Consider the following 25,638-nt stretch of genomic DNA (forward strand, 5'->3'; position numbering starts at 1 on the left):
GCTTTCAAGCCTCAGACCGCTAAACAGGTTTAGCTCCCAAGTAATTCACCAGGTTCAGTAAATCGTTAATAAGAGAATTACAATTTTACAGACTCCTCTCCACTGTTAGACGCACAATTAGAAAATGTAAGGCAGTCACATTTTATGCCGCAAGTGTGTTCAGCGTAATACTGTTGAAGACCCAGTAATACAGAATTGAAGCCAAATTCTGAAAAGTTTATAGCCAAGTATTTCTTAACGAAACAGGGCGGCAATTCATTTAACTCTGCAAGCGTTTAGTTTGTGAATCACAGAATTTCAATTCGGGAGAATCTGTATTTAAAATTTATGCTTAATGCAAGACAAATACTTCAGTTTGTATTTGCGTTTACGTAATCCCAAACGGTATCCTAACTGGATTAAAGGCAGCAGTAATGTGCACAGCCGTTTGCCGTTAAGCAGTTGAACAGTGATTGAGGAGTAAATGCAAAACAACTGCAACCAACTTGAACCTCTGCGCAGGTCCATAGAGTAAACAGGTTATTTTTTTATGCCATGTTTTCAGCCACTTATTGAACTGATTTCATTGGTGGATTCCCCATAACTAAAATAATTCTAAACTATGAAATACAAAGTGTGCTTATAGTTAAGATAATGTTTAAAATTGAAGCAGGATGAACTCTTCACCCCCTTGAATAGGAAGCAGCACCCAAACTACAGAAACAAAAGGTTTAAAACTATTTGAAAAGATAAACTTACAAGATAAACTTTGTAAAAATTCAGTAGTGAAATGGGAGACAGAAAAATGTGACAAGTGAGTCAAAACCAAAACTTTCCAATTAATTTATTTAAATTCATTAACGTTGCAAAAATACGATGTGCAACAAATCAGGACACAAGTTATTGTATTCCTAACAAGTCAGAGAAAAAGAAAATATTACATCTTCTTAGTAAATCAAGACCAACCTTAGTATTTCTTACAGGGACCACATCAACATCTTGCACACACAGTCTTCAGAACTGAATTTCTCTCACTGTAAAAGGAGAGCACTAGGCTATGCAACATTATCTGAACAGTGATAAAATGATCACAGTACATTAACTGTGTCTAAATGACAGCATGTGAATTTATGGTAAGAAAAATGTATTAATCTTTGAAATATATATCAAAGTGCATTAGTGTCTAACGAACTCTGAATTGTGTTCCATGTGCCCCAAGGGCTGTGCAAGTCAGTGCCCTGAACACCACAAATATTTACTAGCTAGTTTATGTAAATAAACTGTTTAAGGGACATAACTTCAGAAAATTCAAATACAAAAAGTGCAGTAGAGTAGCTAATTAACATTATTTTCCAAGTTCCTCCTTACCTACACTGAATGTGAAAACGCATAAAAATTTCAAAATGCAAATGTTTTAACCTCTTGTAGAATGTCTTATAAAATAGAATTAGACAGATATTATAATAATTCTTTAGTAACATGAAAGCATTAAACTTTGATTTTCTTCTGGTGTTTGATGTGTTATGTTATATTAAGTGCTTCATGTAAACTTTTCATAAAAGTAGCTCTCAAAACATAAGAAATTAAGTAGATCTATCATATATAGCTGCAACAAAGTAACAGTTCTGTTCAAATTCTAGTGTCACTCCTTGCTGGTCAACACATTATTTTCAATTACCATTGAGAATTTTAAAGGATCACATTACTGGGACTCACCACTGATATGATTCTAATTCATTCTGAATCTTGGGATGGGAAGAGGGGGATGAAAGACTCTCCAGGTAATTCTTCCTTACTATTAGAACATTGAGAATCTCCCACTTCTCTTACCAGCTGACCTTCTCAATGCAAGTCTAAGTCCTTAACTCTTTCTCCCAGCAACTCAAATTACACAATCCCTGTTCCTACAAGATAAACTGTAACGGAATAGTTGGTCTAACTTTTAAGTACATTAATTCCTCTAGCTATCCCACCCTTCTGACATTTGTGATCCACTTCTCAAATAGCTATACAGGATGAGAAAAAATGGGCATGAAAACAAAACAGAATGTGGTAGCCATATCTACCTATTTTCAGTCTATTTCCTCCTCCTCCTGTAGGAGCAATGTTAGCAATTTTCCACATATCACACGGGGAAAAGGACGAAGCTACTGTCACCTTATATACAACTTTACCCATCTCATTAGGAAACTGGACATATCCTAATGCTAATTTTTAACTATCAATTGAAGAAATCTAAAAAGCCCCTTCTCCTTTAATTCAAACACTTTCAAATTCCCTGAGCAATCACGTAAAAACAGCCAGAGTAACACAGTCATTTAAAAGAAGACTCTCAAAAAAGCAGATTCCTTACCTTTTTAAATTCTGGAATTGCAGTTGAAGAAAGTCTAGCAACCTATATATACCTGTCAATCAGCAAATTTCAGTATTCAGTATAGTTACTAAAGAGTGATGTCCATTTTGGAACAATACATTAAATGTTTACCAGCTATGAATGTCAAAAGTAACGTAACCCTACACTTTAATCTGAGCATTGTAATTGCTGACCCTCCCTGTTTAAACTTGCTTTTGTATGAAGAGACAAAGCAGAGGAAAATATGAATTTTCATTGTAAGTATTACCAGCCTTTGCCCCCTTCACTCCACAGTCTTATTCACATATTCTGTATGTAGCCTGCAGGTTTTCCTGATTGATACAAGAAATGGTACCAACCGCTGTCATATACAGCACTCCCCTTAACAAGGACACATTCAGTGGAATCTTAGCTAACTCATTATCCCTTTATAGTTTTCTTTCTCTTACTTCCTTGTTTTGTTATCTTCCTTTCCAGGTCCTGCTAGGCCCTACTTGGAATCATATTTCTTTATACTCCCCCCACCTCCAGTTAAAGACTATTAAGCTTAAACTGTGGGATCAATATAGTATCTTCCCTTGGTGCTAATAAGGAATATGACCAAGGAGAACACAATCAGATTATTTTATAAAAGAAACTTTTGACTAAAAAGAGGCACTCAGAACCTAAACACAACAAAAAGTAGTGGCATAAGCATCAAATTAAACAAGTTACAACCATGATCCCAGCAGAAAGATAAAATAACACAATTATATGTACTTTCACCTCAATCACTAATGGAAAATTAAAACTGAATGATATGGGGAAAATGTCACATAGCTAGTAATTACAAATAACCAGTTTAATAAATGCTTTTCCTCTGACCTACTTGTTATGATCTTAAGTCTCACAGCTCTGAAACATTACAGGGCATGTCCCTATACCAGATTTCATCAAGGTATAGGTTAGAACAGGTTTTCTTTTAAATCTAGTGATTCACAGCACATCCCTTTGGTTATATCCCAAATGGTATCACTGTTCCCTCTAAATTTTAATGTTCTGATAGAATACAGGCTATCTCTACTTTAAAAAAATATGTAGGAAAATGCACCACTTTTGCAACGAGTTGTATCTATAATCAGGGACAATGCTTGCAAATGCGAAAAGTCAATAAACAGTAATGTGTTGAAACTGAAGAACTGGGTACTTAATGTGGAGGAAAGCCACCTATTTAAAAAGCTCAGCCAGGTTTGACTGAGACACAAATTTATAGATGAAAGACTACTTTTACTGATGAAAGGTCACTTAAAGCACTCTACAAATATAGACTCTAATCACAATTAAATTCAATATGATCTTTTATTCGTAAATTCAGAAGGAATGCCTAAACTGTTACTGTTAATTTGCTTTTTGAACACAAAGTATTTCTAAGATCTGAGCAAGCAATAATGGTTTTAGCTTTATTGACTATAATGACATTAGTTCAGGATCTGCCTACAGCAGCTGGATCCAAGTGAAGTCAGGAGGCTGCTAAAGAAAGTCTCATCCTGGGAATCCTCCAGCATCTGCCATAATTGGACTTGGGTTACTGTGTCAAGTGTATGACTGAGGAGGACAAAAAGTAAAGGAAATTCTCTTTTGTAATAGAAAACTTTACACTAAAAACAGCAATGATAAAAGCCAGTCTAGGATAGAATAAATCCTAGAGGTTTAGCTCCTGCACTTCAATTTTACTACTCTTTTGTAAATTACCTTATAAGAAGGGCTGGAGTGTGGTGTGACCCTTAAATCAGGCAGGTACTAAGTTTACCAAATGTATAAGCCACACAAGTATATGACACAGTATTAGACCAACCTGTTGTTTTTGAATGATTTTGTGGGGAATTAAGTTCTATCTGGGGCATAAATACAATTTCAATGCAGAGTCAAGGTACTTACCAAATTAAACAAGGAGTTCATATGCTTACACCAAACGCAAAACACCATAATATGATGATGCTCTAAGACTTACAAAGTAACTTAATTTACAGTACTGTCAACATAATTCAACAGAAAATGGGAAAACACACCTTATCTGACTGGGTCAAACACCTGATACGAAAGTATTTTGGTAAAGTGCCCACATTGAAAGTAGTTAAAAAAGCAGCCCCTATTTTCTAAAGAAAAGTAGTGACAGTGAATAACTCATCACATTCTCTGAATATTACACTGCACTCACACAAATTCAGGAGAGTGATACCCTGGACACACAGCTTATTTCACATTAGTGAACAAACCTACAATTTTTATGAAGCTCTGACTTTTGGCCAGAAGATAAAATGTCTGATATATACATATATACAAGCCCCAATTCTTAACCTCTTAAATTCTCTAATTCTAAAAATGGCTTCTTGACTTGTCTTTATGTTTAAAAAAAAAAGTGTGCAATACACTTGTATTTGTGTCTGAATTAAGAAATAAATGTTAAGTGAGAAAAAAACTCAGAATGGTACTAATCTACTTAGATTAGGTATATGACCTTTGGGTATTCATGAGAACCAGTTTAACTGTCCCTCACCTTATGAGCATATTTTCTAAGTGACCCAGGAAGTGTATTTAACCATTTACAAAAACAAATATTTTAACATGCACTTTACAAAATCATGGTCTTATTTACCTGCATATTCTTCCATAAGAAAGGTATACATTAAAAAATACTGCTCAAAAACATAAAAATATATATTATCTCTTTCCTTTTCCATTTAGGCATATAAATATTTTACTGAAGAAAATGCATCATTTAATAAACAAATGCAAAAACTGCTTTATATAAAGTGTGGTTCTCTGCTATTTAGCAATATAAAATATAAAATGATTACAATATAATTAGCTAGTGAAGAGCTAAATTCAAGAGATCTGCAAACCAGTACAGCAGTGAACAGTCCCTTATACAAAAGTCCATTAAGAAAAAGTCAAGTCAGTTTTGTAACAGGTTACATAAAAATCAGGACCAATAAATGCATTATAAATGCAAAAAAGCACTGCTTCATCAGCACATTCTTCAGTGTTTGGAGTAGATGCCAAACTTACTGTTCACTTTTCGGTTCATCTTGTTTTCCATTAAGCTCTTGATCAACTCTATTTAATGAAAAACAATATAGATAATAAGATATCAGCAAATGAACAATTCTCTTTCTAAAAATAATGGCTGATTTTACCATAGATTATTATTCTGTTATAAACAAAGCTTTGCAAAGAAGCAGACATAGTAAAAAGGTTACCAAACATTTTCCCAACCAGGAAAGATAATTTTTAAAGGCAAGAGGACACTGGCAAGAATGTGATTATTGTTTTTTTTTTTTAAGACTGTAAGATACTTTATATACAAATGCATATAAACTTTATTAAAAGTTCAAATTACAACAGGCATATTAAAATGCTGAACTGTAGCATGGCTGAGGCAAGGAGCTAAGTGATCTGAGTGGCAGGAAAAATAATTCCCTCAAAAATGATGTTGTTAACTGAAATATTTAAATGCCACTAATGCCATCAACTGATCAACTTTTAAGTTCAGTGGTAAAAGTACATATTTATGGATGCCATAATTATTCTCCAAAATTTATTGGTACACTTAGAATGTGAATACTTTTTATTTATCTTGATAGTAAGGAGCCACAGAATTTAATAATCAGAAGTATCTAGATGTAGATTAAAAATATGACTGGATCAGGAGTGGGATGCATAGAGATCACATCAAAATTTAGGCAAGTGGGGATTAGAAGAATTATGTAATTACCACACAAAAATTATAGACAACCCTTCACAGATAATGTACAACAATCTCTTACTATTATATTTGTATATTTATATTTGTAGTAGTTTGAATCACTGATGGAGGAGAGTTTAAAACAACTTGGTATGATATATGAAGATACTTTTCACATTTGTTTCCATTACTACAATCACCTGAACATTAGTGAGTCAGACCTAAAAGCCTTGGCCTGTGGTAAAGCCAGATTAACAACATTTTAAAATACTTTTTATATTGGTAACAAAAATCTGAAAGGTACATATTCTTGATAAGGCATGCAAAACACATCAATCTTTTCAACATGTGAAATATCGGTATGAACTAATTTCATAATCACTTTATTTTTAAACTCTGTTCAAATATTTTAACAATCAACATCTACCTGGCTACACTTGCACTGAGTTATTTGAAACAAACGTCTAAAACATTTAAAACTGCTATATTTCAGCACACTCAGTTTTGAATCCTTATCACCAGTACTCATAGAAATTTCACCTTGGGTAATAAGCTCCCCCATGCAGTTTCTGTTAACTTGGTTTTAAAAACATGCCCTTCTATTTTTAAAACGTGAGTGTTACCCTTTTCAAGCTGACAAGGATTTATTATTTTTCAAGGCTAAAGAAACTCTGTACAAAAACTCAGAAGTGCCTAAAAGATATATGTAATGATTCTATTGAAGATTAAATGAAACGAAAATAAAAAAAAAATCAAGATAAAATAATATTGGTAGGTTTCAAACAATACATTTAAATAAAAAGTACAATTCTACTTTTTTTCTGATGCCTAAGTTACTTAACTAAGAATTTTGTAAAAAGGCACAACATAGCAGATTTCATCAACAAAGGCAATTCATTTTGAAACCCATGAAGCAGCTGGCTTCAAAATACTCTACAATTATAGACTACATTTTAAACTTCAGCCTCTGGTCTGGCAAATTCACACCAATGTCTTGAGAGGAACGAGAAATTAGCAAGATTTAAAATCACTGTCCTTATCTCTATCTTAAAATGTTTAGCTGTAAAGTGTCACATAGAAATGTAAAGCTATGACTCTATCACATGCTCAACTGAATTCTTGCTCATCAACAGAGCCAAAATGTGTTCAAAGTTAAGAATATTCCAGCTCCAGTTCCTTACAATGGTCCAAATGATAACTACATACAAATCTCTCACCTTAACTCTTATGAGACTGTATCAATCTGTTTTGCTAATTTAGTTAATATTTTAAAAATCCATTAACAAGTTAGATCTAAATCCTATAATTTTCTAAATTACTATATAAAATGGTAACTATTTTATACACTTGCCTTTCATCTTCTATGCAAAGATATTAACAGATGACAGTTTGTTATGCTCAAAGCAGAAGTATTCAAAATTAAATTAAAGATGGAAAGCAGAGTGTTTAACTATTAAATGGTACATTGAACTTTTAGGTATTTTATCACATGTAGAATTTGACTAGTTAGCAGGCCATTTAAGCATACAAGAAAATCAATGTTGGTTAGCCAAAGAACATGTGCATTGCAAATATAATCATCAACCCCAGGGGGGAAAACTGATACATTAAAAAAGTGCACAAATATTTCAAAAGCGCAAGTTAGAGATTTAAAGTATGGTGAAACTGGTAAGGTATTATAAATAATTGGTTTTCCAAATAGTATTCTTAGGAATTTACTGTCAGTATTTATACCAAAAGCAGGGAGGAGGAGGTGTGGTCTTTATTTTGTAACTGGCATTATTATGGTGTTAAAACAGAGTGAATCCAAGCCATACTCAGCATCAGGAACTTTGGATTCACTCTACATTTGAATCCTGGGGTATATTTATATTTACAAATGCTATTATCTTTGTCTACGAGCTAACCAACCAATAAGGAAGAGTTAGTCTGTGCAATGCAAATGGACTAGTCTAGATGCAACCCAGTCAAGGTGTGCATATACCTTTTCTGTTTCTTTTTAAACTTTTCTTCTTCATACCTTGGTAGGGAAGAGTTATTTTAGTAAACATACATGTTATGAAGATGAACAAAAACTCAAAAAAAGGCACTAAAAATAAACTCAAAAGTTTGCAGGCAAACCCAAAAATATTTAACATACTATACAGGAAGTCAGAACTGACTTAAGAAATGTGGTTTTGACACATTCAACAGACTAAAACATCACATTAATAGAACAAAGAAACATTTTTCTATATTATAGCACTGTGATACTCAAGTATTTATGTTAACAGTCTTCTACCAATTCCTTTTAGAAGTTAGATAAGTGAATTTGGTAAACAGAACAAACTCCAGCCACTGGAAAGTATTAAGATTAGACAGATATAAATATTTTACTTCCCTAATAATATTATTTGATGCCATGACAAGCTTACTCAAATTTGGAGACCAGCATGTTCAAGTCTGGAGAATGTTCCTTAGTACTAACCAATCAAGAGACCATCTCTTAAGACTGTAACTATCTTTAAAAATATAAATGAACCAAACCAGAAACAATTCCTCCTACTCAACTGATAGCCTGAAGAGAATGGTGACTTATGGGGAAAGTGTTGGAAAGTGTCTTCTTCCCCCTTTTCTTTGTTATAAAAACAAGAGCAGTTATAAAATAATTATAATATATGAAGGGAGAAAGAATGGGTACTGAAATATTTACCTCTTGCACATCAAAATATAAAGATCCAATACAATTAAAGAAATGAAACAAAACATACTGTTTTATGCATTCTGGTATTCCAACATATTCCATGGGGACAAGTTCCGCTAGTTCTGCCAAATTAAAGACGTATCTAATTTTTTGGCTGAATTTTGAGCTATGGAAAGAAATAAAGATAATTACCTTAATATTTCTGACCAACAGAACGGACAAGAAATTCATACAAGGAGTCTGTGGGGGTTTCTTTAAGAGTCAATGGTTCTCAGAAAATTACCTAATAAATGGTCTTGTAACAGCCAGAAGTGTTCTGATAAACCAAGAGGGATGTACAATAATGAGAGACTTTAGGTTTTTCCGTAACCTGGGGTTTAAAAGAAAAAGAAAAATTTAAAAGTTCTACAAATTCTAATGCTAGAAGAAAAGCTAGGACCTCAGTAAGTATGTGCAAATCTATACAAAAAATTGAAAAAATCCTCATTCAAGAGCTGTCATTTGGATATGATATTCCTAAAGACAACAAAAGATAACAAACAAAAGAAAATGCACTCCTGAATTCCAATGGTCCTTCCCACTGCCACAAAATGAACTCTACTTCATTTGCCTAAATTTATGTTCACAGTGTAGCCTGTTATTAAACGTCTCCTAATATACATTCACTTGTCTTCAAGACTGTCAACCAGGGGTAGAAGCCAATACTGAATATAAAAGTAAGCTCTTTTCATTTTTCAGGATGGAGGGGAAACTGTTATTAATTTCTTCAACACCATGAAAGGCACTGGGCAGGCAGAAAGGTGAGAGGAGAGATCACCACAGGAACAGGCAACATGAATCAGATCTAATGTATTCTTATGGAGTCTAAAATTTTGATTAAAAGTTAAAAGCATTATCCTAGGGCTTCCCGGGTGGCACAGTGGTTGAGAGTCCGCCTGCTGATGCAGGGGACACGGGTTCGTGCCCTGGTCCGGGAAAATCCCACATGCCGCGGAGTGGCTGGGCCCGTGAGACATGGCCGCTGAGCCTGCGTGTCCAGAGCCTGTGCTCTGCAATGGGAGAGGCCACAACAGTGAGAGGCCCGCGTACCGCAAAAAAAAATAAATAAAAAATAAATAAATTAAAAAAAAGCATTATCCTAGGCAACTTAAAATGATGAAATAAAAACTGCTGTTTTTATCATCATATTTCACACTTACAGTGATGACTAAGTATTAAAAAAAAAAAAAAAATCACAAGAACCAGCCAATGTCATGTTCAGGTATGAAGAGAAACCTGTTACTGGATCTGAGTTGATTAAACCTAGTTTGAATTAGCTGTGGTCAAATCAAACCAAATAGAGGATCAAAATTCCTTTCATTAGCATGGATGACTAACTCCCAAGAGAATACATTTCTAGAACTCATTCCAAAGAAAGATTACAGCTAAATAAGCATCTTAACTAACAAAATATACTAAGCACTATAAATGAGGCAAAATCCAGAATGTAATAAAATAGGAAATGTACTAAATTCTCCATCCTTTCCCAAAATGTAAATTATAGGAAAATGTTTGATGTGGTTCAAAAGAGAAATAGAGCTATTTTATAAGTTTGAAAATAGAAACTTGTTATGAAATTAATAAATGTAATTTCTGAAGAAATACATGGTGACTTTAAGTGGCAAGAGAAATAAAATTTAATCTAATAAGGACATAATAAACATTATTCAGACTAGCTTTCCACTTGCATTTACAATACCTTCTATCAATTTGTTGATAGCATTTCCTGAGCCATCCCAGACTGGGCATTTTTCTTCGAGTTGTTGCACCATTTAAATAAACGATCATGTAGTTTTCTGCTACTAACAGCTCCAAAGTGCCAATAACGTACCTGTAAAAATAAAGTCTTAGAAACATTGCTATGCAGAACCAAACCAGGTTATCCAAATAACACAATTCCCTTCCCTCCCCTTCAGTGAGAGCAAAAATTTAAAACAGCATTAGTTGGTATTATGGTTATTTAAAGAAAAAAAGTTCTTTTCTTTTAGAAATACATCTTAAAATGTTTATAAATGATATGATGTCTGGGATTTGCTTCAAAATTATGCCATGGGGAGGTATTTGTGGGAATAAAGTATAAACTGATAATTGTGGAACTGGGTGATTGTTACACAAAGATTTAATATACTTCTCTCTGCCTTTGTATATGTTTGAAATTTTCCCCAATAAAGCACTTAATGTGTCCTCAAGTGTAAAATGAAGTTGGAACACATAATCTGTAATATCTCTTCCAGTTTTAAAATGACAATTCTTCTGTTGAGTTGGAAAATGGATAGTTTTTATAATGCCAAGGGATAGACGTATGGAATCAGAACTAGGATTATTTATATAGGGTTGGCCAAAAAGTTCCCTCAGGTTTTTCTGTAACATCTTACGGAAAAAACCGAATGAACTTTTTGGCCAACGCAATAATTTCTACCCAGCTAAATAAAGTTCTCTTCCTTAAACTGGAGATCTAATGTACTCAATTCTGTCCAAACATTTTTGTGATGATCTACTTACTTGAAGAGATTGTCCATCAGGTATCTATAGTTAGGTTGACCACTTTCAGGCATAAAACAGACAGCAAACACAACAATGGCATTTAATCCATCCCCATAATATCCTGAAAAAGAAACCAGCATGATTATACTCTGAAGATGTTTCAGGGGATATCATTTATGGTTGATAAATTACAGTGGTGCATGTTCCACACATTTCTGAATCAAAAAGTATGGTTTTTTTTGTTCTGACCCTGTAGAGTCTTACAGAGCTCTTTAAATCCTCTCTTCTCAAAAAGAGAACAATAAAATTTAAAGAGGAAAGAGTGGGCATAAAAACCAGAAACCCACTTAAATTAGCATACTCAGAAAGCTGCCTTATTTTAGCAAGTAGATAGATAATAATCCAACCAGATACAACATCTGCAATAAAACATTCTTATGCAACTTCTGCTTAAAGTAGTTGCTCTTTAAAAAATAGTTTTACATTCAATGATGTCTAGCATTTTGTAGCTTTTAGGGTATTAAAAAGAAAAGATTATGTCTGACCTAAGTCTAAGTGAAGAAAAACAGCACTAAAATATACGTTTTAATTACAATCTCTAAAATATAAATGTTTTAATTCTCATATAGATATTAAGCTGTAACCAGCAACAAATACTTCTGCTTTAATTTTCATTCCTATTGTTTACAAACATGCACTAAAAAGGAACATTTCAAGTACATTAGAATATTCACTACCTTTCTTAATCCCTTAGTCACAAAACACCTTGTGGTAACTCAATAGGATAAAATGGCCCTAATTATGTTCTCCTAAAAAAATAAAGTGCTATTTCTCAAAAATATTAGGTTTAAACAATGAGGCAGGTCTCACAACTTGCTTCCAATGAACTAGATGAATTAATACATGTCTGTGGACTTCATGATCCATATTATCCTGTTTTCTTCACTAAGACTAAATTAGGCAGAATAATGTAACTGCAAATATTCAAGAGATCTCCTTTCAGATGAATGAAGACTACAGAAATAAACAGAATGCATTTGGCAGAGAGTAAATTAAGCAGAAACGACTATGTGAAAAAACCAATCTGTTTGACCTATGTGGCCCCCTGTCCTGAATTAGGAGGATTTCAGGTAGTATGACGTGCTCTATAGAGTTGTATTTTGACTACCACTAACATTCTGGTGCTATTTACACAGTGACTATGTAAACTTCTACATACAAGACAGTCAGACTGATAGATGTTATAACTGCACTTCATAGCTTTTCCTATTTGACTTGTAAATTTCTTAAGGAACAAAGCCTTATTTTTATATATTCCATAAATATGCAAAGTGGGTGTTCCAAAAAAAAACGTGGAATGAACTAACTGTCTACTTTGTGGTAAAGCTAAATGATTTGTTCAGGGTTTTAAGGCAAATTAAGATTCATATTTTAAAGGGCCAGGTTGTATTTATAAGCGCAAAAGAGTATAACAACGTTCACAGGGGACTTCCCTGGTGGTGCAGTGGTTAAGAATCCGTCTGCCAATGCAGGGGACACGGGTTTGATCCCTGGTCCTGGAAGATCCCACATGCTGCAGAGCAACTAAGCCCGTGCGCCACAACTACTGAGCCTGCGCTCTAGAGCCCGCGAGCCGCAACTACTGAAGCCCCCGTGCCTAGAGCCCGTGCTCCACAACAAGAGAAGCCACCACAGCGAAAAGCCTGTGCACTGTAACGAAGAGTAGCCCCCACTCGCTGCAACTAGAGAAAGCCTGCGCGCAGCAACGAAAGAAACCTGTGTGCAACCCAACACAGCTCCCCGCCCCCCCGCCAAAAACAAATGAATGGCAAAGCCAAAAAAAAAAAAGTGTTCACAGCAGTTTTAATCATAATAGCTCAAACTGGAAAATAGCTCACAAGGCCATCAAAATAGTGATGGATAAGCAAACCGGCAGTAACAAGGAATGAACTATGGATACATGCAACAACATGGATAAATGTCAAAATCATTATGCTGAGTGAAAGTAGACAGAGTGTAAACTATGATTCCAGTTACATGAAATTCTTTAACAAGCAAAACTAATCACGGGGTAGGCATTAGAATAGTGGTTATTGGAGAGAGGGTATTCATTGAGAGGGAGAACCAGAGAATTTTCTGGGGCAATGAAAATGTTCTGTCTCTCTGGTGGTGTAGATTTTAAGTGTATATAGTTATATGGGCATTCATCAAAATTCAGTGAACTGTACACTTAAGATTAGAGCATTTCTTGTGAAATAAGTCAGACAGAAGAATGACAAATACTGTATGTCACTTGTATCTGAAATCTAAAATAGCTGAACTCACAGAAACCGAGACTAAAATGGTGGTTACCAGGAGCTGGGGGTAAAGGGGAGATGTTGATCAAAGTAAAAACTTCGAGTTAGAAGATGAATAATTTCTGGGGATTAATGTACCACATAGTGACTATAGTTAACAATACTGAATTATGTACTTGAAAGTTGCTAAAAGAGTAGACTAGACCTTAAATGTTCCCACCACAAAAAAGAAATGGTAATTATGTGATGTGATACAGGTGTTAGCAAATGCTATGGTAGCAATCACTCGCAGTATATAATGTATCAAGGACTTTCCTGATGGTCCACTGGTTAAGAAGCCGCCTTCCAGGGACTTCCCTGGTGGTCCAGTGGTAAAGAATCCGCCTTACAATTCAGGGGACTCGGGTTTGATCCCTGGTCAGTGAACTAGGATCCCACATGCTGCGGGGCAATCCGCGTGCCTCAACTAGAGAGTCTGCGTGCCGCAAACTACAGAGCCCATGTGCTCTGGAACCTGCGCGCCACAACTACAGAGCCCAGGCGCCCTGGAGCCTGCTCACCACAACTAGAGAAGAGAAAACCTGCACGCCACTGCTAGAGAGAAGCCCACGCACTGCAACGAATGATCCCGCGTGCTACAACTAAGACCCAACGCAGCCAAAAATAAAATAAATAACAAATAAAACTTTTTTTAAAAAAAAGAAAGAAAAAGAAAAAAAAGAATCCACCTTCCAATGCAGGGGACGCATTTTCGATCCCTGGTTGGGGAATTAAGATCCCACATGCCGTGGGGCAACTAAGCCTGCGCGCTCTAAAGCCCACATGCCACAACTGAGCCCGGGGGCCACAACTAAAGAGAAGCCCACATTGCAACGAAAGAGCCCACGTGCTGCAACAAAAGATCCCACGTGCCACAAGTAAGACCTGAGGTAGCCAAATAACTAAATAAATATTAAAATTAAAAGAAAAAATATATATAACGTATCAAATCAACATATTTTACACCTTAAACTTACACACTTTGTCAGTTTTATCTCAATGAAGGTGGAAAAAAAAGGAATATACAAATGCTACAAAAAAAGGATTAGAGTAGTTCACTGTATATAAATTATAAATGGATAAAAAAGGGAGAAAGTCCCAGTTTAGGGGTGTCTAGGGATAAGGGTGGAAGGAGACAGTTTTCACCGTACACTCTTACACCTTTTGAACTTACGGTATGCACGTGTTAACAATTTTTAAATGTTGGCTTTACCCTTTTACTTCAAACCTGTTACATTTCTAAAAGAACATGATGTTTATTATGCTTTCAAAATTATGTAATACCTCAAAGGAGAGATTCTCTTAAGCATCCAGATTTCTGATATTGTATTAAAAAATCTAAAAAATCTTTGGTAACCGTTACCTCCATGGCTAATAACTTTTTTATAGGGTTCAATTGCTTTCATATCAACCCTGTGGTCCTGTTCTCCAATTCTGAACATACGCCAGCGTCGTCCATCTTCTTTTTCCTCTGCTGCTGTATATTCAGTAATTGAGCCTTTCCTAATAACTTCAGTAGTCTTGGGTTTCGGAAGATCATCTGTCAAAATAAAAGGTTTTTGAATCACAGATTGTTATTTATAAAATAAAAATCAAATTACATGTTAACCACTTTACTATCGAATTAGATTGTTCAGAGAATTTTTTTATTATACCTTCTGTGGAATTTTATTTATTTTTTAACTTTTTATTTTATATTGGAGTATAGTTGATTAACAATGTTGCGATAGTTTCAGGTGTACAGCAAAGTGATTCTTTTCCCATTTAGGTTGTTACATAATACTGAGCAGAGTTCCCTGTGTGTGGAATTTTAAATATTTCTTCTGTAATAGAGGAAAAGGCTTATTCTTGATATAAGGCCATTTTGTTTTTTGGAAATCATGGTTCTTTAACTTTTTTTGAATTGCTTAATTCAGAAAGGACCTAATCGCAGTACAACGTACATCCACAAATTCAGAAACGATAATTCACACAGCCATCAAAATCTTAGTACACTGGCCCTACAATGCCTTTCCACATTCTATTTACAACACTGTCCTTGACAGACAGTTACCACTATAGGTTACTTAAAGCAACTCTCTGGGAGCCAATGTTTTTTGTTGTTGAGCACATAAATTTTTCCCCAAACATTATAATACCAGATAGAAAGTGGTTAACGAGTCAATGATTATTTCTCATTTGATCAGTCTTATAAAGCAGAAAATTATTGATAATATTCTGAAGTGTACATGCAAAAGTCTATTTTAAATTGACATTAGTCAAAGCACAAGCACCAATGATTAGGTATAATTTACATTTTAAGATTGCACTTTAGCTGATTTTTAATGAAGCAATGATTTTCGAAATTTTAGTATCACAGTCCTTACCAAAAGATGGGGGAAGGGGAAACCTACTGTATGTTAGTTGTTTGTTTCCAAGACAAAGCTGTTAACGGAAAATATCCTTCCAGGAAATGACTACAGCAGCATTAAAGAAAGAAGAGACAAAACACATAGGCAGAAAACTATTTCAGTATCTTTATAAAATATTGCTTATTACCGGATTGCATATTGAACGAGTGAAACAGGGAAGAAAAAAGGAACAGAAGATAACAGCACATTAAGGATCTTACTCTTTACTGCAGATAACATACCTAGTGATAAACACTGCTTTGAAATAAAAATCACTTTAAAGGTGAACTAAACATATATAAATTATTAACAACTATAAAGATACTGTAGACAGCAATTATCTAATTAAAGAAAGCATGCAAAGCAAAACACATGCCAATTCCTTTCAATTCCAAATAACTAATGATAAAGAATATAAGGGTGGAGGCTAGGAGAATACACTAATTCAAGGTAGTTGTTTACAAAGTGCAGCACTATCAGGCAAACCTATTTTTAAAAAAAAACACCCTCAAAAAAAAACCACTCCCTTCAGAACTCCCTCTCTGCAAAGTCTTAACTACTTTTAGCACATTCCCTAAAGCATAAGTTTCTTCAAAGCTTTTCTTCTTAGTTATCTACTGAATAAAAGAACATGCCATAATTATCAAGCAATATTGGGAGCTACATGGAAAAACATAAGTTTACAGCATTGGGCAATTAAGAAAAAAATAGAGCCACATGTGTAATCTACTATAAACGGTTTTGAAAGCCATCATATTCAGTGTTTAGCCGAATTTCATATCTTTGCAACAAATATATGAACTTTAGAAAGTGTAACATTTCAACAAAATCCCTGAGCCACTGATTTTTTCAACAAAATCCCTTAGCTGGTTTCATGATCAAGTTTTAAGTTTTTCCAATTATCCTAATATGAAAATGCTACTACGTATGTATATAAACACGAACGTTCATTAATAAAAGTCAGGTAAAAATAATGAAACACTTACCTTCCCACTCAAATTCATTACTGTCCTCCGATGGTGTATCTAAGTCATCTAAGTCAATCTCCCCACTTTCATCCAAATCATCTGACCACACAGAGCCATCACTAGGATCCAGGGTTAGGCTAATGTCAGGAGCCATTAGTTTCTTTCTCACTTTATCGCCATTAACTTCTAGTGAGCCTGAAATGGGTTAAAAAAAAAGTGAAAGATATATTTAGAAAAAATGCTTAGATGTATAAACTGAATAAGAGAAAAACTTTAATCACTTTATTCTTGAGAAAATAACATTAATTAAACACAATTCCAAAGCACTTATTTACAAACTTTGGATTTTGATCACTATTGCTTCTGTATCACAGCAAGATGACACATCACAGCAAGGATATGCCTTTTTAAATAACAGCAGCAGACCTTATAGTCACCTTTTACTATTAAAAACGATCTCCTCTCACCCCTTTATGGTTGAAATTTCTAAAACCCAAAGGTATGTTTCTGCAAAGTATTCCAAAGCAATCCAAAAACGCTTTCCTAAACATTCACATTATCCTTTGGCACCCTATGATGGAATAAAAACTGAGTATATTTTTTATCTTGACAAAGAAATGTGTTCAAAAAATAGCACAGTTAAAGTCTATCACTAAGTGTCAAGTTCTTACCAGGCTGACTCTCTGGTCCAGTTACAGCTAATATATCTGCTTCAATACTATCATCTTCCGGTAAAGGTCTAGAACACACAGACACAATTTTTAACCCAGAAATTAAAAAAAAATTTTTTTGAAGTTCAAAGATCTATTAAAATAGCTTATAGAAACAATTATGTGGAAAACTGAATAAACCAATGTTTCTTAAGGTTTAGTAATTTACAAACCACTGTCAAAGAAAATTTTCAGACTGTCTGAATTGACTTACATATTTACATAAGCAACACATAAAAGTAGATATATATTCCTTATGTAACTGCTCTTAAATACAACTACAAAACAAATTAAAAAATCATTAATCTACAGAATATATTTCAAATGCATGAATTTAATGTGATGCATGATACAATGTATAATGAAGCTGAATTGTCACTCACAATGGGAATATGGTAATGATGATTACATATTTTGAGCTCTGCATTTATTACTATTATCATGCTATGCTATGCAATGACTCAGTACTCTCACCAGCTGTCCATATTCCAACTGCTAAGGAACCTTCTTATGCACTGGGATGGTCTTCTGACCAAGACGGCATGGAAGCATCACTTAAATATAAAGTCTGCCTTTGCTCTTTTTCTCTTAAGCCAACTGGTGCCAATACAATTGTAAACACAAATGCAAATGTGTCAAGGTAGCTCGCCAGATAACCTAGAAAGCTCTTCCTTGTTTACTTAACAAGCTTTTTCTCAAAATAAAAGCATACAACTTAACAATTCCTATAGACTTCTAAAGACCACCTTCCCCTAGAAACCCCTCAGACTCTATTACCAGTATTAAATGAATACTTTGCAACACTGGGTTTCTTTAAGAAGCCTGATATTCATTTAGTAAGTCAGCAATCCCCAACCTTTTCGGCACCAGGGACCGGTTTCGTGGAAGACAATTCTTCCACAGACAGAGGGGCAGTGGGGGGATGGTTCAGGCGGGAATGCGAGTGATGGAGCAGCACTGAAGCGGCAGATGGAGCTTCACTCACTCGCCCTCCGCTCACCTCCTGCTGTGTGGCCGGGTTCCTAACAGGCCACACACCGGTAGTGGTCCGTGGCCTGGGGGTTGGGGACCCCTGTAGTAAGTGACATCTCAATAAAGAAACTGTGAAGTTTTGTTTACTTGTTTTCATTTAAAAGCATTGCTCACATTGGAAAATCTTCATCTTGCCATTCTTCCTTAAGCTCAACACCTTCCATCCTCAGCCTGGACTCAATGTCAACTACAAGCTCCTGATAATCCAGAGAGCCAAGGTCCTGTAAAAAATGAAAAAAAATTTTATAGGCTTATTTTTCACTTTATCTGCTGAAAAGATGCAATAATCTTATACCTTAGTTCATACTTCCATCCTGATCATGAAATAAATTTAGTTGGTTGCAACTACAACTTTTTTCCCCCAAGAATTAGAACAGAAAACAGAGTGTATATATTCCAGTAATTACTGTTTGTAATAAGGGTATTGTGCAGTGAAGTACCTGCTTTCATTTGCATATATGCATGTGTGCCCCAGGACACGATTTAAAATTTATTAGGTACTGTAAATTATGTAAAAGCAATTTGCGGGATGGGGGGCACAAATAATAAAAGTAAATAAATATATGCTCTATTCTACACCCATAATTAAATTTTCTGTCCTTTGGAGAGAGGTTAATTCTAGAAATTGAACACTAGGTAAACAGCATTTACACTTGCTTGATTCAGCAGAGTCCAAGTGGTGTGCTGTCTCTTATATTACTTCTCTATAGTTCCAATGACATAATTCCTGAGCCACTTAAAGAAGGCTATCCAGTACCTGTCCAGTAAATGAATTATGCTACGTTCTGATTTGCTTTATATCTATAACAAGCTTTTCTCATGTAGTTTAGCATGAGTTTTCAGACACTGAATTTGGTGAATGTTTCTATTCACGCAACTCCATGTTTTAACTTAGTTTCAGTTTTTCCAAGAAAGGATGTGGGTGTTACTATCCTTAGTTTACAAAATGAAGGATCTAGAGTTTGGTATTGTTGATGGAATAAGAAATACAGGTTTAAGTGTATTATTTAAGAAGTCATTAAGATCAACTGGTTAACAGTGCAACAAAAATCGTGACAACTTTAGGGGGCAAGAGGTATAAACGGAATATTTAGTTCACTTACATTAGAGTAAGTCAATAGATGTCTAAAGTTATCTTTTAAAAAAGAAGTAAAACATAGATGTCTTAAGAGATAGAAAGTATTACTAGTTATCACTAGCAGTTTTAAAACAAAGTTAAAAGTGGCTGACACCAGTGGAAGAAGAAATAAGGTGGGAGGGGGAGAAGATGCTATTCATGGTAAATCCTTCTAAATTATTTAACTTTTAAAATCATGTACATATAACTTGTGGTCATATTTTATGGTTGCCTTATCTGCTGTGTCATTACAACGTTCAAAAGATACACAAAGTTGTACCAAAAAACCATTATGATCCAGAACAACAACAACAAAATTACATTGGAAATTTTCTAAAGTGTTAGATTTCACATAATAAACTACATTCATATCTCTGCCAAGACTGGGAGGCTCTTTTCCCAGTTTGAATTCTTACTTATGCTCAAGAGATTTCAAACATTCTCAAAAGGTCTAAATTGTTGAGGAACCACTTGCAGATAGAAAAAAGCAAATGCTGCCTTTTCTTCACCAACATGTTTGCTGGGAAAAGTCAGTTAATTTATACATAGTAGAAGTAAGGCATTTTTAATTCTCCGGGAAAAACTGAGCCAGGCAATTTTGAGAAATGAATGGAAAACACACTTAAAATATAATAATCTTGACTTATTTAGCAGTTTCTCTGTTTCTGATACATAACCTATAAAGTAATCGGACACACCTTCAAGGACCACTTCATAGACTGTTCTCTGACAGCAACTCCTACTCTCTGTAGAGAGGAGAACAAACAAAAAAGGGATACCTACTTTAACAAATAATTTTCTATTTAGAACACAGAATTATTAGAAAAGACCCCCAAATTATGATCAATAAAACCCAAATACTCAATACTTATTACTCTAGAATTCATGTTCAAGTGAGAGTGCAGCATTCTATTACTTAAGGTTGAAAACTGACAGTCTATTCCAACTTTTATAACTTTTTTTCTTTTTTGGCTGCATTGGGTCTTCATTCCTACGCACTGGCTTTCTCCAGTTGCAGCGAGCGGGGGCTACTCTTCGTTGAGGTGTGCGGGCTTCTCATTGCAGTGGCTTTTCTTGTTGCAGAGCATGGGCTTCAGGAGTTGTGGCTCACGGGCCCCAGAGCTCAGGCTCAGTACTTGTGGCACACGGGCTTGGTTACTCCACGGCATGTGGGATCTTCCCGGACCAGGGATCAAACCCATGTCCCCTGCACTGGCAGGCGGATTCTTAACCACTGTGCCACCAGGGAAGTCCCTCAACTTTTAAATTCATTACACGACTCAGTGTTTTTTCAAATCTTTGATACTCACTATGAAGTGAATTAATGCTTTTTCCTAGATTTAATAATCAGAGCTTTCATTATTTAGTTTCACATTTTTACTGGGTGTTGGAAAAATAATAGGATGTTCTGAGTGTTTTTTTCAAATACCCCACATACTCAGAAAAACATTTAATATTTCAAAAATATAAGCGGTGACTGGAAGTTGCTACCACTATACTCCCAGCATCTAGCACAGTGTCCGGCACATAATGGGTCTTTAAACATTAGTTAAATTTAAAAATAAACATTTAATTGTAAGGTTTAACACTGAATAGTAACCACTTGTTTTGCTCAACCTGTTAAGTTTTTTTTCCTAATTAAACTACATAAATAGTCTTCCTGTTAAGTTTTACCCCTCAAAAAGAGTAGTGAAAATATTTGGGGCAACCTGCATACAAGTAGTGTCTATTTCTGTTGGTAAAATTATCCCTTGTTTGTAAGAGAAAATACATACCTTGTGAAATTCTAAAAGATAAACCATGTCTTTTAGCTGCTTTACCACTTGAACAAGTCAACCACGTGAAAATACTTCTCTAGACACAGGCAGCCAGAGTCTGTCAGCTCATTTACCTGATTCATTCAACTTTTACTTTAATATCATTGAGTCATGTGATGTTAATACACCCCGGCATATGGACATGGATATTTAGTTTGGGGATAATTAATTAAGCTAGTTAAACGAAACCTAGGAGAGAGAAATACAGATTCACTCTTAACCATTTCATCACAAATTTTAGGGGAAAAGTACACTAGGTAAACGACAGAGAGAGGACTGTTCTTAGAAGCACATTATCAGCAGCTGTAAGAACAGGAAACAAGACAGGAGCAATATAAGCACAACTACTCTGAAGGAAATCAGGATACTGCTGATTCACAAGTTAATCGTGGCTGTTTCCCGTTTTTTGTTCATTGATTTGGTAAATCAGAATGGGGAAGTAATACTTTAAGATGCCAACTGTTAAAATAACCAAATGCAAGAGGAGTACCCTGATTTCTCAACAAATGTGTGGTAGTGGTGGTACATCATTACTTATGCCAGTTAGCAGTGGAGGTCACAGAGACAAATTCAAAAACAGTAGCTGACCTCAGTGAGGTGTGGTGGTAAATTCAACCAAGATGAAAACGGGGATTTCCCCATGCAGCCTAACAATATAAGCAAAAATTAAATATTAAGATCATATTTAGAACTGCCTGAATTATAACTTACAATTTTACATGACAACTTTACTATTATGTAGTTTAACCTAGATGCTGGAATAGGTGCTAATAACCGACATGTATGCTGAAATCAATCTGGCAAAAGGAAATGCTTAGGCAAGGCTTTCACATCCCCATTTAAAGGAAAGGGCTTCATTCTAAATATTTATGTTCACTTTTTCCTGTGAAGCTGGCAATGCTGGTAGCACTACAAGAAAATACTTTAGGCCCAGCCTACGTGTTTAGGAAGGTCACCAAAACACCTGTAAAAATCCTATATGCTTGTCATTGTTTCCTTGAGAGCAGAGTCATGCAGGTTTTTAAAAATGAAATGACACGAAGATATCATATCGCCTCACACCTTAGGACGGCTATTATCAAAAAGACCAGAAATGACAAACGTTAGCGAGGATGAGGAGAAAAGGGAATCCTTGATGGGAATGTAAACTGGTGCAGCCACTACGCAAAACAGTAAGGAGGTTCCTCAAAAAATTAAAAACAGAACTCCCATATGATCCAGCAATTCCACTTTTGGGTATTTAACGGAAGAAAATGAAAACGTTAACTGGAAAAGATATCTGTACCCTCACATTCACAGCAGCATTATTTACAATAACCAACATATGCAAGTAACCTAAGTGTCCATCGATGAATAAACACACACACACACACACACACACACACACACACACACACACACTCACACAAAGGAATATTATTCAGCTATTTAAAAAAAAACTCTGCCATTTGCAACAACACGCATGGACCCTGAGGGCATTATGCTAAGTAACATAAGTCAGACAGAGAAAGATGAACACCATATGATCTCACTTATGTGTAGAATCTTTAAAAAAAAAAACCCAAAAAACAGAAAAAAACCCAAACCCCCCGAAACCAAGCTCATAGATACAGAGAACATACTGGTGGTTGCCAGAGGTCGTGGGGTGGGAGGTGGGTGAAATGGATGAAGGGGGTCAAAAGGTACAAACTTCCAGCTATAAAATAAGTCAGTCCTGGAAATGTAATGTACAGCATAGTGACTATAGTTAATAAAACTGTATTAGATATATGCAAGCTGCTAAGAGAGTAAATATTAAAAGTGCTCATCACAAGAAAAAAAATTTTGTAACTAAGTGTGGATGTTAAGTAGACATATTGTGGTGATCATTTTGCAATATATTCAAATATCGAATCATGATGTTGTACACCTGAAACTAAAAAAAGTCATGTCAATTATATATCTCAATTAAATGTGACACCCTATCAGAAATGTTAACACAAAATTCAAGAGAAATTACAATAGTGCTGTTTCTCAAAATTGTGACGATAAAGCACAGGGTAATTATGCCAACTATACAAGGTACATTATATTATCAGTATGCAGAACGTACTGGAAATGCTCTGAGACCTTTAAAAAGATTAAAGTCTAAAAACTGATCTGTAACACTCTGCTGTGGAGTTACAAATACTGGATGTAACATAAAATTATAACTTTGGAATATTATTATCATCACATTATACTAGCACTCTGCTTTACAGGATGCAAACTTCACATGGCATCTTTTGATCCACTATCAGCCAAGGTTAAATTATCGGATCTGGCTATACATATACTTCCTTTCTTAGATGCCTTTCTCCACCACTGCTCCTTCTACGAGCATTACACCAGGAGAAGGAAGAGAACTACTTTCCCAAAGAGTGCTTTTCCCCTTTACTAACCACTTGTACATCCATCATCTCATGCATCCCACCCAAAAACTTTGTGTCGTATAAAACACTGATGTTATTACCCCCATTTTATCTTATATATGAATAGGCAAATAACACTACATTCTGGTTTCCAGATTAGACCTAGACTGTTTCTAATACAGCACACCATCTCCAGTTCACTGGCAACTTTCTACAGAATAAGCCTGCAATGCCAGATATGGCTACACTTAGCTTCAAAGGTCCTGTAATGCCTAAAGACTACAATAGCACGGACTTATGATGATCTAGTTCAAGCCCCATGTTTGCAGAAGTGGGCCTGTCATACTTCCCGTCTAAACCCAACAATATTAGGCTGCAATAAAGGAGATCATAAAAATCAAAAAGATCGTGTGGAGAAAATGTAAAATGATAAGAACTAAGGAGAAGATATGCAAAATCATAAGAAAATAGTCTGTAGGGTAACTAGACACGGTAACTTCAGTTATAATTTTGAGGAAACAACACCCATTTACAAATGGCAGAAATTCTTATATAATTTTAGAGAAAAAATACGTTTAATTTTAAAAATTAAGTAAGCATTAGGAGAAATAGCCTGATTTTTTTTAAAAGGGCGAAAAAAAAAACCCCACCAAAACACAATCACACTTCATTAAACTAACTAAATGCAAGGCGCTACGACTACCTAGATGACAAAAGCCGTGCTCTCAAAGAGCTGCCCAGAACAGGGAAGACCAAGGGGGTTTCAAAGCAATGTAACAGACCCAAATACATTTCTGATTTAATAGGAGTTGCTCTAGTAGATCTCCAGTGGCATCAAGAAACTCAAACCACTTTTGCCAGGTACGGAAGTAAAAGGCAGTGTCTGAATCCACGCAGGAATTGGGCTTTTCACATATCAAGGTCCATTAAAGCCCTGATTACGGATGCCGCTTCCGTGTCTATATTCCCGGAGGGTGTGGAGCACATTAGACGTCCAAGTTTCTTTGTTCTGCACCAGGACCAACGCTGGTGACAAACAAGGGACCAACGTGCCCCCAGAGCGGGGAATGTGCAGAGGGGCAGAGAAGAGAGCACCACCCCTACAAACGGAAAAGGGGTGGAAGAAGGGGGGACGCAAAGGTAGCAAAAAGCAATCAGAAGCCTGGTCAAGGGCGGGGGCCTAAGCGGGGCGGGGATCCGGGAAGCGCCTCCGGGCAGTTTCCGCGGCGCCTCCTACAGCGGATACCGCTCTGGGCTTCCCTGGTCGGGCGGTTCGGGATACGTGCCCCTCGGACGTCCCCCCCATCCACCCCAGGACTGTTCCCAGCTCAGACCCGCCGTGCCCAGCCTTCCCGAGTCGCACTGACCCCGGAGGAACCCTTGGCCTCCTCGTCTTCTTCGCCCCTCCAGGCCGGCGACGCAGGGCTGACGGCCAGGTCGCAGAAGGTAGCGCCGAGCGGAGCCCGCTCCCCTCCGACGGTGAGACCCGGGCCCAGTCCCTCAGCCACAGCGGCAACAGCCGACCCGGATGCAGAGAGCGGCTCCGGAGGAAGTGACAACATCCCGACCTTCTCCAGACGCCGCAGCTGGCGGAAGCCGAGGCGGAGCCGTGGCGT

The 25,638-nt window shown here is 35.9% G+C and overlaps 1 protein-coding gene across 5 annotated transcripts; it reads right to left on the minus strand.

The window, feature by feature from the left end:
* Window positions 1-816: 816 nt before the first annotated feature.
* On the minus strand, window positions 817-25,638 carry BNIP2 (BCL2 interacting protein 2). Of its 5 annotated transcripts, XM_029239309.1 has the most exons (13): window positions 25,390-25,638; window positions 18,813-18,919; window positions 17,628-17,695; window positions 16,975-17,151; window positions 14,962-15,138; window positions 11,281-11,383; window positions 10,478-10,609; window positions 9,023-9,109; window positions 8,807-8,905; window positions 8,041-8,076; window positions 5,381-5,428; window positions 2,333-2,384; window positions 818-1,013 (listed from the first exon to the last, which is right to left on the minus strand). In XM_029239309.1, the coding sequence occupies exons 1-12, from the start codon at window positions 25,582-25,584 to the stop codon at window positions 2,375-2,377; spliced, it is 1,239 nt and encodes a 412-aa protein (XP_029095142.1). In that variant the 5' UTR covers window positions 25,585-25,638; the 3' UTR covers window positions 818-1,013; window positions 2,333-2,374. The 5 variants fall into 5 exon arrangements, with proteins under 5 accessions (XP_029095140.1, XP_029095138.1, XP_029095139.1 ...); XM_029239307.1 differs by having other exon boundaries at window positions 817-2,384; XM_029239305.1 differs by having other exon boundaries at window positions 817-3,916.

Source organism: Monodon monoceros, unplaced genomic scaffold, assembly GCF_005190385.1.
Source record: "Monodon monoceros isolate NGI ecotype Baffin Bay Population unplaced genomic scaffold, NGI_Narwhal_1 Super_Scaffold_21, whole genome shotgun sequence".
Taxonomy (NCBI): Eukaryota; Metazoa; Chordata; class Mammalia; order Artiodactyla; family Monodontidae; genus Monodon; species Monodon monoceros.

Excerpts from the sequence above, each read along its gene's own strand:
- BNIP2 (XM_029239305.1), bottom strand. The coding sequence starts at position 25,584 with ATGTTGTCACTTCCTCCGGAGCCGCTCTCTGCATCCGGGTCGGCTGTT. Across the intron at positions 17,152-17,627 it reads TGGACCAGAGAGTCAGCCTG|GCTCACTAGAAGTTAATGGC; the intron begins GTAAGAACTTGA and ends AACCCATTTCAG. Across the intron at positions 8,906-9,022 it reads GTTACAAGACCATTTATTAG|CTCAAAATTCAGCCAAAAAA; the intron begins GTAATTTTCTGA and ends TTCTTTCCATAG.